The sequence below is a fragment of the Chiloscyllium plagiosum genome, chromosome 3, assembly GCF_004010195.1.
Source record: "Chiloscyllium plagiosum isolate BGI_BamShark_2017 chromosome 3, ASM401019v2, whole genome shotgun sequence".
NCBI lineage: Eukaryota > Metazoa > Chordata > Chondrichthyes > Orectolobiformes > Hemiscylliidae > Chiloscyllium > Chiloscyllium plagiosum.
Window position 1 is genome coordinate 40968682 of NC_057712.1, and position 11245 is coordinate 40979926.

Consider the following 11245-nt stretch of genomic DNA (forward strand, 5'->3'; position numbering starts at 1 on the left):
TTGCCTCGCACAGCAGTCTGGGATTCATCTGATCAGGTCATGAAGATTTATATCTTTAAGCCTGTTAAAACATCTAATATCTCTTCCTTATTAATCATAACACGCCTGAGAATCTCATAATTGTAACTGAAATGTCCAGCTACATTGTCCTTTTCCTCTGTGAATACAGATGAGGAAGTATCGATTTAAGACCTCAGCAATGCTTTCTGGCTCCATGCTTATACAGTCTTTATTAAGCATCACTTTTTCTCTGGTATTCCTCTGTTCTTAATATATTTATAAAATGCCTGGGATTTTCCTGAATCCTATCTGCCAAAGATATTTTGTGGAGAAAGTGAGGTCTGCAGATGCTGGTGATCAGAGCTGAAAATGTGTTGCTGGAAAAGCGCAGCAGGTCAGGCAGCATCCAGGGAACAGGAGAATCGACGTTTCGGGCATAAGCCCTTCTTCAGGAATGAGGAAGAAGGGCTTATGCCCGAAACGTCGATTCTCCTGTTCCCTGGATGCTGCCTGACCTGCTGCGCTTTTCCAGCAACACATTTTCAGCAAAGATATTTTGTGGTCCCTCTTCACCTCTAATTTCTTTTTTAGCACCTCACCCCCCAAACACTCTATGTTTGTGAATTGTGCCTTCCTCCTTTTAATGCTGTGTACTTAACATATGCTTCCTCTTTTTCTTTATCAATTCTCAGTATCCCTTGACATCCAGCATTCCCTGGACCAGTTGCCCTTGCCCTTTACTCTTATAAGAACATGTTGGCCATGAGTTCTCACTGTACTGCTTTTGAAAGACTCCTACTTTCCAATTATGCACTTATCTGCAATAGCTGTTCCCGGTCTATATTTGCCAGATTCTGTCTAATGGCACTGAATCTGGCCTTTCCTCAGTTCAGACACTTAATTTCTGCACTATTCTTATCCCTTGCCATAATGACTTTGAAACTTGCTAAGATATGACTACTATCTGCAAATGGGAATCCAGAATGGTGTGTTGCCTCCCAGATGCCAGTGTCCAGGGTGTCCTGGAGCAGCTGCAGAATGTTCTCAAAGGGGAGGGTGAGCAGCCAGAAGTCATTGTGTATGTTGGCACAAATGACATAGATAGATAGAAATAGGAATGAAGTCCTGCGGAGTGATTAGAGCTAGGGAAAAAGTTAAAAATTAGGACTTCATCCATGGTAATCTCCAGATTACTTCCAGTGCCACGCGTTAGTGTTGGTAAGAACAGGAGGATATGGCAGATGAATATGTGGCTAAAGAATTGGTGCAGGGAGCAGGAATTCAGATTTTTAGATCATTGGGATCTTTTCTGGGGCAGAGATGACCTGTTCAAAAGGGACGGGTTGCAACTGAACTGGAGGGGGACTAATACCTTGGTGGCCAGATTTACTAGTGCTACAAGAGAGGATTTAAACTGTGATTTCTGAGAAGATTTGTAGCTCAGGTTGAGGTTCAGATCGTAAATTTGCTCGCTGAGCTGGCAGGTTTGTTTTCAGACGTTTTGTCACCATGCTAGGCAACATCATCAGTGAGCCCTCTGTGAAGCACTGATGTTCTGTCCTGCTTTCTATTTATGTGTCTTGGTCTGTTAAGGTGGGTCATATCATTTCCAGTTGTTTTTCTCAGAGGTTCGTAAATGGGGTCGAAATCAATGTGTTTATTGATGGAGTTCCGGTGTGAATGTCAGGCCTCTAGGAATTCCCATGGTATCTATGTTTAGCCTGTCCTAGGATGGGCATGTTGTCCCAGTCAAAGTGGTGTCCTCCTTTGGCTGTATGTAAGGGAATAGAGTGATAGTGAGTCATGTCTTTTGGTGGCTAGTTGGTGTTCGTCTATCCTGGTGGGTAGTTTTATGCCTGTCTGTCTGATGTAGTGTTTGTTACAGTCCTTGCAGGATATTTTGTAAATAACATTTGTTTTGCTAGTTGTTGGTATAGGGTCCTTCAGGTTCATCAGTAGCTGTTTCAATGTGTTGGTAAGTTTGTGGGCTCCCATGATGCCAAGGAGTCAGAGTAGTTTGGCAGTCATCTCCAAGATGTCTTTGATGTGTCTATGATTCCTGAAGAAGGACTTATGCCCGAAACGTCGATTCTCCTGCTCCTTGGATGCTGCCTGACCTGCTGCGCTTTTCCAGCAACACATTTTTCAGCTTTGATGTGTGGTAGTATGGTGAGAATTTCTGGACATGTTATGTCTACTTGTGTGGGTTTGTTGTTTAAGAATCGGTGGACTGTGTTTATTGGATTTATAGGGTTTAAATTAGATTGACGAGGTAGGGGTGGGAGGTTGGAAGGAGATACAGTAATCAGAAACATTAGGTTGAAGAGACAGGTCAGGCTGGAACACAAAGGGAGCAAGGAATGCCTGTTGGATTAAATTGCATCTATTTCAATGTATTAGAGCTGACTGGTAAGGCTTATGAAATCAGGGAGTGGATGGGTACGTGGGGCTGGGATATTATAACCGTTACAGAAACATGGCTAAGGGACGGACAAGACTGGCAGCTTAATATGCCAGGATACAGGTGCTTTAGGTAGGACAGAGGTGGTGAAAAGAGTTGCGTTTTTGATTAAGGCAGTAATCTGAGATAACTGAAGAATCTTCCTTTGTGGGTGGAGCTAAGAAATAAGAAGGGGATGGTGATATCATTGGTGTTGTACTACAGACCCCCACATAGTCAATGGGAATTAGATGAACAAATATGCAGGGAGACTGTGGAGACTTTCAGGAGAAATAGGGTGTCATGATAATTTTCCTAATGTAGACTGGAACTGCCATAGCATTAAGGGCTTAGATGGGTGGGATTTGTTAAGTGAGTTCAGGAAAGTTTCCTCAAGTAGTATATCGAGGATCCTGCTCAGGAGTGGGCAAAACTCGACCTACCCTTGGGAAATAGGGGACAGTGGGGGAGTACTTTGGGACCAGTGACCATGGTTCAATAAATTTTTAAATAGTTACGGAGACGGACAAAACTGGTCGACAGGTTCAAGTCCTAAATTGGGGCAAGGCGAACTTTGATAGAATTAGACAGGAGCTTGCAGGGATTGATTGGAGTAGTTTGTTTGCAAGCAAAGAGTCCTCTGGCAAGTGGGAGGCCTTTAAAAGTGAGATAGCTAGAGTTCAAGGTCTATATGTTCCTGTGAGATGAAGAGCAAGGTTGGTAAGAATAGGAACACTGGATGACCAGGGATATTGAGGGTTTGACCAGAAAAAAGGAGGCATGGCTGAGTTCAAGCAGTTGGGATCAAGGGAATCCCTGGAGGTACACAGAGAATACAAGAGTTTACTGAAGAAGGAAATCAGGAGGGTGAAAAGGGGGCACGAGAAAGATTGGGGGAATCCAAAGAAGTTCTTTAAGTATATTAAATGAAAAAGAATAACTAGAGAGAGAATAGGACTTCTCAAGGACCAAAGTGGTCATGCATGTGGTGTGTGAGGTCCTCAATGAATATTTCTCCTCTGTGTTTACCGTGGAGAAAGACATGAAGACTTGTGAACTTAGGGAAGTTAGTGGTCATATCTTGAGAATAGTCTATATCACAGTAGAGGAGCTATTGAACATATTTGAATGTATGAAGGTGGATACATCTCCTGGTCCTGACCAGATATATCTAAGAACACTGCAAAAGGCTAGAGAAGAAATTGTGGGGGCCTTGGGTGATATTTTTGCACCATCATTAGTAACGATTGAGGTCCCTGAAGACTGGAGGATGGCAAATGTTGTGCCCTTATTCAAGAAAGGCTACAAAGAAAAACCTGGGAACTGTAGACCAGTAAACCTAATATCTGGGATGGATAAGTTACTTGAGAAGATTCTGAGAGATAAGGTATACATGCATTTGGAAAGACAGGGTTTGATTAGGAGTAGTCCGCATGGCTTTGTGCATGGGCGATCATGCCTTACAAATTTGTTAGAGTTCTTTGATGAAGTGACCGAGAAGATTGGGAAGGGAAGTAGACTTAGTCAATATGGATTTCAGTAAGGCTTTTGATAAGTATCCATATGGTAGGCTGCTCTGGAGGGTTAGATTGCATGGAATCTGGGGGAGCTGGCAAATTCGATACACAGTTGGCTTGATGGTAGGAAGCAGAGGGTAATAGTGGAAGGATGCTTGTCAGACTAGTGGAGTGCCTCAGGGATTGGTGCTGGTCCCACTCCTGTTTGTTATTTATATCAATAATTTGGATGAGAACATACAAGACATGATTGGTAAGTTTCAGATGACACTAAAATAAGTTTATCGTGGACAGTGAGGAAGGTTATCAGAAATTGCAGCAGGACCTTGGTCAGCTGGGGAAGTGGGCCGAGAAATGGCAAATGGAGTTTAATATAGATAAGTGTGAGGTCTTGAATTTTGGAAAGTCAAATCAAGGTAGGAGTTTCATGGTGAATGGAAGGGCCTTAAGGAGTGGAGTGGAACAGAGGGACCTTGGAGTTTCGGTGCACAGTTTTCTGAAAGTGCAGTCACAGGTAGACAGGGCAGTGAAGAAGGCTTTTGGCGCACGAGCCTTAATCAGTCTGGGCATTAAATATAGAAGTTTGGAAGTTATATTGCAGTTGTACAGGGCATTGGTGAGGCTGCACTTGGAGTATTGTGTTTTGTTCACCTTGCTATAGGAAGGATGTTATTAAATTGGAAAGAATGCAGAAGAAATTTATAAGGATGTTGCCAGGACTCAACAGCCTGTTATAGGGAGAGTTTGGACAAGCTAGGACTTTTTTCTTCAGAGCATAGGAGACTGAGGAGGGATCTTATAGAAGGGTATGAGAGGCATGGAAAGGGTGAATGCACTCAGTCTTTTTCCCAGGGTTGGGGGATAGAGGGCATTGGTTTAAGGTTAGAAGAGAAGGAATAAAAGACAACCTGAGGGACTACCTTTTTACAGAGAGAGTGGTACGCATATGGAACAAGCTGCCAGTGGAAATGGTTGAGGTGTGTACATTAACAACATTTAAAAGGTATTTGGACAAATACATGGATAGTAAAGGTTTAGAAGGATATGGGCCAAGCGCAGGGAAATGGGTTTTTTGTCATTTTGGTCGACGTGGACCAGTTAGCCCAAGAGCCTGCCTCTGTGCTGTAGGACTCTATGACTCTGTATCCCCAAAATGCTCCCTCATTGAAACTTCAACCACTTGACCAGCTTCAATCCTAAGATTAGATCTAGCACATTCCCATCATCGTCGACAGTGAGGAAGGTTATCAGAAATTGCAGCAGGACCTTGGTCAGCTGGGGAAGTGGGCCCAAGAAATGGCAAATGGAGTTTAATATAGACAAGTGTGGGGTCTTGAATTTTGGAAAGTCAAATCAAGGTAGGAGTTTCATGGTGAATGGAAGTGGCACAAAGTGCTCTCCTGGATGCACATTAAAAATTCCACTCTATCTAATCTTGTCACACTAAGAAGATCCTAGTTATTGTTAGGAAAGTTGAAATCCTTACTATAGCCCTATTCCTCGCTTGCCTCTCTTTAATTTGTCTATATATTTACTCCTCTACTTCTATACCCTGAAATGTTGAGCTGCCAGTCCTGCCCTTGAACCATTTCTCAGTGATTGCAATAATATCATATACCCATGTGCTGATCAGTGCTCTAAGTTCATTTGATTTACCAGTTAGACTCCTTGCATTATTGTAGATAAAATTTAGCTGTCCAGTCCTGTCATGTGCTTTATCAGGCCCATGTTTTCTCCACTTCCTGGACAGGCCTACTATTCCTTCTATGTCTGATTGAACCTTGCTCCTGACTTTACATGTACGTGGTACCTTATTTCCCTGCTAAATTAGTTTAAAACTTCTCCAGCAGCACAAGCAAATCTCCCAGCAAAGATATTGGAGCCATTCCAGTTCAGATTCAACCTGTTCTGCTTGTTCAGGCCCCCCTCCCCAGAAGCTATCCCAATGATTAAAATAAATCTAAACACTTCCCTGCTACACCATCCCTTTATTCATGTGTTCGTCTGACCTATCTTGCTATTTCTATACTCTGTTGCATATTGTATTACTAATAAATTGCAATTGTAGGTATTAAAATCTTGTTGCATTGTGCTCTAAAACAAATAAAGAGACATTAACAGCAAAGTGTCATTGTAGAACTTGTAAACTCAATTGGTTGCACGCTCCAGTCAGCCATCACCCAATGCGCATTGGTGAACATCGGTCCAATAAGATCTTGTTTTTAAAATTCTCCTTATATATAAATCTTTCTATTATCTTGCTATTCTCTACCAATTCTGACAATTCTTCTGTGAAGTACTTTGGAAAGGTTTACTATGTTAAGAGTGTACTTAAGTGCAATTTATTTTTGCTGTTCCTTTCCCTATAAAGAACACATTGTGAAAAACAGTGAGAGTTTTATAATTGCAAATCATTGTTTTGCACATTGCATCCATGACATTCTGATTACATAGGCAGTCTTATATTTTCTAATTTATTCACATTATGTCAACTGGATAACAAACACTTTGACAGACTATTAGGCAGACTATAATCTTTGATCTTAACCAAATTTATCTGTTGATGTGTTGTTCATTCATAAATTGAAGACCATCATTGTTTATTTTTATAAGAAACTTGACTTAGTTCTACTGCAACCTTGATGTAGATTACAGAATTGAAACTACAATATATATATGCTTTTGGAATGTGTTAAAAATCCTTGGTCCTACCTATCCTCTCAGGTCAATGTAAATGTTCCCATAACCATTATTTTCAAGAAGTATGGGGGAGTTCTCCACAATGTTCTGGCAAATACTTATAATCTCAACATCACAAAAAAAAGTTAATTATGCCATTAGTTCATTGATGTTGTGTGCAATTTAATTGCTGTATTACCTACATTACAACAGAGACTCCACTATAAGACTCTTGTAATGAAGATGCCTCAGCATTAATATTGTTGTTTGAAGATAAGTTTATTTGGAAGATTGAGATATCTGGATTTTTTTAAAAAAAGGATAATCAGAAGGACTACAGGAGATTTTGTTAGAAAACACTTCTTGGGAGTCACATCGCTAAAGTTAATTATTTGGACTTTTAAGCCTGGAAATCACATGCCTAAGTTTACGGTTTTAGTTTGGATATAGTTTGGAAGTACTTTGGGACACAGTGCTTACAGAGAGCTACCCAGCTCATCCTCTGTTTTTCAGAGAAAATCTTTTTCAGTGTAACACCTAAATACTGGGACAGCTGTTCTCTTGTAAAAGCCTCAGAACTCTGGCAGATTCTCAAACAAACTGCATTTGAACATCCCAATAACGACTGTCTGTATTTAGTGTCAGCCATCTACATGTGCCATGATGCTGACTGAAAGAAATCTGGAACATTTCCTGCCATATCTTATTTTCCTTCATGAAATAGCCATATTTTGGCTGAAATTTTTGTTTTGTTAACAGAATTAGTCTCTGCAGGGGAAGTTTGTCTTAAATCTGTGTGTATCTATATGTGTGCCTTTATTTTGGGGTTATTTAGAACAGTAGATATTTATATTTTCCTATTTCAAACTCTGTTAATCATCTTTATATTTTTACCAAACAAGTCAGTTGTTTTGTTGTTTATTGAAGAAACTGTGTTGTTTAAAATTCTAAACTTAGTTTTGATGAAGTATTTAATTAGTTCTATCCGTAAAGAATAGAGCATATAAATTTATGTTGTGACTAATGGAGTGATGGGATTAGAAAGAAACAGTGCTCAACCAACCTCAGCAATAACACATCACATTATAGAAGAACTGACTAGTAACTAGTTTCCTAACTAGTAAAATAAAATTAGCATTTTTTTGTATTTGTTTTCTCTTCACAGGATAAAACAAGAGTTGTTTCTCCAATAATTGATGTAATCAACATGGACAATTTCCAGTACGTTGGAGCTTCTGCTGATCTAAAAGGCGGTATGTATAGTCTTAAAGACCTGAGCAAGTTATATGCCAAACAAACAATATTCCTCTTAATACCAATTTATCATTTAAATAGGAATTCTAGAACCATAAGACAATCTTGTCCTTTTAAAGGAAAAATAGAAATTGCTAGAAATTCTCAGTTGGTCTACAGAAACAGAGCTAATGGGTTGGAGTTAGTCCTACTGTTGTGGTTATCACCAGTGTGCCTGGAAGTCAACAGGATGTTAGTGCAATTTCTTCACCATCAGCTGAATCCAATTATGTGGCAACAAGTTCAGGAATGAGGATGGTGCAACTTTGGATCTGGATCATATGGCAAGGTCAATTCTGATGAATACAACATACTGTCTCAGGCCCCTAGAAGTTTGAAGGCCTTGTCAAGATAGTGAGTCAAAGATAGGCATAAAATTGGTAGAATATGACATTTTTTCAGATAGACTAATGTTAGTGGAAAATACTTTAGACAATAGCAGCAGCCTATCACTTCATTGTGAGTCGACCTTGAGTTCCCAAAGTTCGATAAAGGTGTTGATGGTATCCGGTATTTGATATTTGCTTAACAAATATTGACCACATTAAAATGGTTAGGGAAACAAAGCACTCACCAGTCAAAGAACAAATACAAACTGCTTTTGCAAGTTTGTTAATAACATAGTTTGAGTAATAATACCAATAATAAATGCTGTGCGTTGGTGTTGGACATGTTTGAAATCACTTTCCCACCAACTGTGTTTATGACTCATTTTTAATATAATTAGCCGTGTCTGAATTTCCAATTTGTTAGACATATTGGACAGTACTACACCAGAATAAGTAAATGAAAGACAGGAACATTGAGGATTAAAGAGGGTGATATTGTAGAGGAAGTCATTATGTGAGGGTGACAAGTATTTTGAAAACAGGTTTTTTATGAAAATGAACATGTGAACATGGACAGACTTGTCAGTCGAGTATGTCCCATCCAAACATAGTACCGATGCTACAGTTATGAAGATGAGAAGATTATTCTATTTATAGATTGTAATTTTAAGTTTAGGGTAAATAGGCTGATGTGTTTTTTTTTCTACAGTCTACCTGACAATTACCCCAGGTGGTTTGATTATTAGAGTCTAAAGAAAGTTGAGTGGTGATCTTACAGAGGTTTATAAAATTATGAGATGTATAGATAAGGTGAATGGCAGGTGTCTTTTCCCTAAGGTGGGAGATTTCAAGACTAGGGAGCATATTTTTAAGGTGAGAGGAGAAAAATTTATAAAAGACATGAAGAGAAATGTTTAGAGGGGTATGGGCCAAGCCCAGGCAAGTGGGATTAGTTTAGTTTGGGATTATGGTTTGGCATGGACTGGTTGGACCAAAGGGTCTGTTTCCATGCTGTATGACTCTATGAAGGCTCAGATTGTTTCGCTGAGGAGAGGTTGCAAAGTAATTACAATTAGACAATGGCAGCAGCCTTTTCGTTGACTGTGAGTAGACACTGAGTTCCTAAAGATGTTGAAGATACCTGAATTTGAACAGTTGTGCTGTGAATTGTCCATTTACTTCCAAGATTAAGGAAAATTGGGAACTGTCATAGCTAATTAGCATTTCTAACTGGATATAAAATTAGTATGTTTCACATTGCCATGGAATGGAGAGTAGAGGAAGCTGCTCTTGAGATCAGGCTTCCCTACAAATCAAAGAATATCACAGACAACAAAGGTTCTGTGTGGTCAGCATAGAGAAAACGTCACTTGGCTTTGAAGTTACCCAACTGGATGCAGAAGGGAGATGGTCTCCAGTCGAACAGTAGTCAAGTACCACTGCTCCATGTTTTGCATCATTAATTTAAATATTTAGATTCAATCAGCAAAATGGCCAATTGTTTTCCTTTTGTATTGCTATCCAGAATAAAAGATACTTTCACCATACTTGAATGAATTGAAAGTACACCGTCTATTATGAATCAAAACTCATTCTTAAACATAAGGGCAAAACTGGTTATTATCTAAACTGTAATCCACAATTAGGTTTTTTTTGCTGTTTGTTATGTAAGTTAATGACTTGAATATGAATGTGGAAGATTTAATTAGTGGCATCCATTGTGGTGGTGTTGATAGTTAAAAAGATGGTCTCAGGCTACAGTCTGATATTGGTCAGCTGGTAAATTGTGCGGAACAATGGCAGATGGAATTTAATCCCATTAAGTATGAGGTGATGCATTTTGGGAGCTTAACTAAGGGAAACATATACACAGTGAACGGTAGGGACCACTGAGGAACAAACGGACCTTGATGTATAAGACCTTAGATCCCTAAAGGTGTGAGCAAAAAGTGTGGAGAAGGTATACTGGGAGCTTACTTTCATTACCTGGGGTGAAGAACATAGGAGCAAGGAAATCTTGTTACAGAGTTGGTTAGGCCACAGATAGAGTGTTGGGTATAGCTCTGGTCGCCATACATGTGAGGAGACACTGGATAGACTGAGTTTGTTTTCCTTGGAGCAGAGGAGGCTAAGAGGGGTCTGATTGAGTTATACAAATTATGAGAGGCATAGACAAGGTAGATTGTGAGAATCTCTTACTCACGGTGTGTCTATGATCACAGAACATAAGTTTAAGGTGAGGACCAAATGGTTTAGAAGGGTTCAGAAAAATGTTTTTCACCCAGATGGTGGTAGATGTATGGAACCCCACAAAACCCAGGAAGGTGGTGGGGTTCCATACATCTGCAACATCTAGAAGCATCTTTATGAGTACTTAAAATACTGGGGCATAGAAGGCTATGGACCAAGAGCAGGCAAGTAGGATGAGTGTTGTTCAGTGTTTGTTGGTCAGCAGAGACATGATTAGCTTCAGGGTAGGTGACAGAGGGGCATGGTGGAGGTTGTTTTTAGGCCTGGAGGCCTGTGACCAGTGGTGTTCCATAGGGATCAGAATTGGTTCCGCTTTTGTTTGTTATTTATATAAACGATATGGATGAGAATATAGGAGGCATGGTTTGTAAGTTTGCAGATGACACCAAAGTTGGTGGTATAGTGGACAGTGAAGATTACCTAAGATTAAAAATGATCTTGATCAGTTAGGTCAATGGGCTATGGAGTGGCAGATGGAGTTTAGAACATAGAACAGTACAGCACAGAACAGGCCCTTCAGCCCATGATGTTGAGCCGACCATTGATCCTCATGTAAGGTAAACCTAATGTACGAACCCTCAAATTTCTGTGACCATATGCATGTCCAGCAGTCTCTTAAATATCCCTAATGACCTCGCTTCCACAACTGCTGCTGGGAACGCATTCCATGCTCTCTCAACTCTCTGCGTGAAGAACCCGCCTCTGACATCCCCTCTATACTTTCCGCCAAACAGCTT

The 11245-nt window shown here is 40.0% G+C and overlaps 1 protein-coding gene across 2 annotated transcripts in view; it reads left to right on the plus strand.

The window, feature by feature from the left end:
• The window catches only part of galnt2 (UDP-N-acetyl-alpha-D-galactosamine:polypeptide N-acetylgalactosaminyltransferase 2), a 118702-nt gene that overhangs the window by 71655 nt on the left and 35802 nt on the right, over positions 1-11245 (plus strand). For both annotated transcript variants that reach the window (XR_006309879.1, XM_043680988.1), the window contains exon 8: positions 7802-7889. Coding sequence is in view for 1 of the 2 variants with exons in the window: in XM_043680988.1 (XP_043536923.1) it covers positions 7802-7889 (88 nt within the window). In the remaining variant the exon portion in view is untranslated. The remainder of the gene's footprint in view (positions 1-7801; positions 7890-11245) is intronic.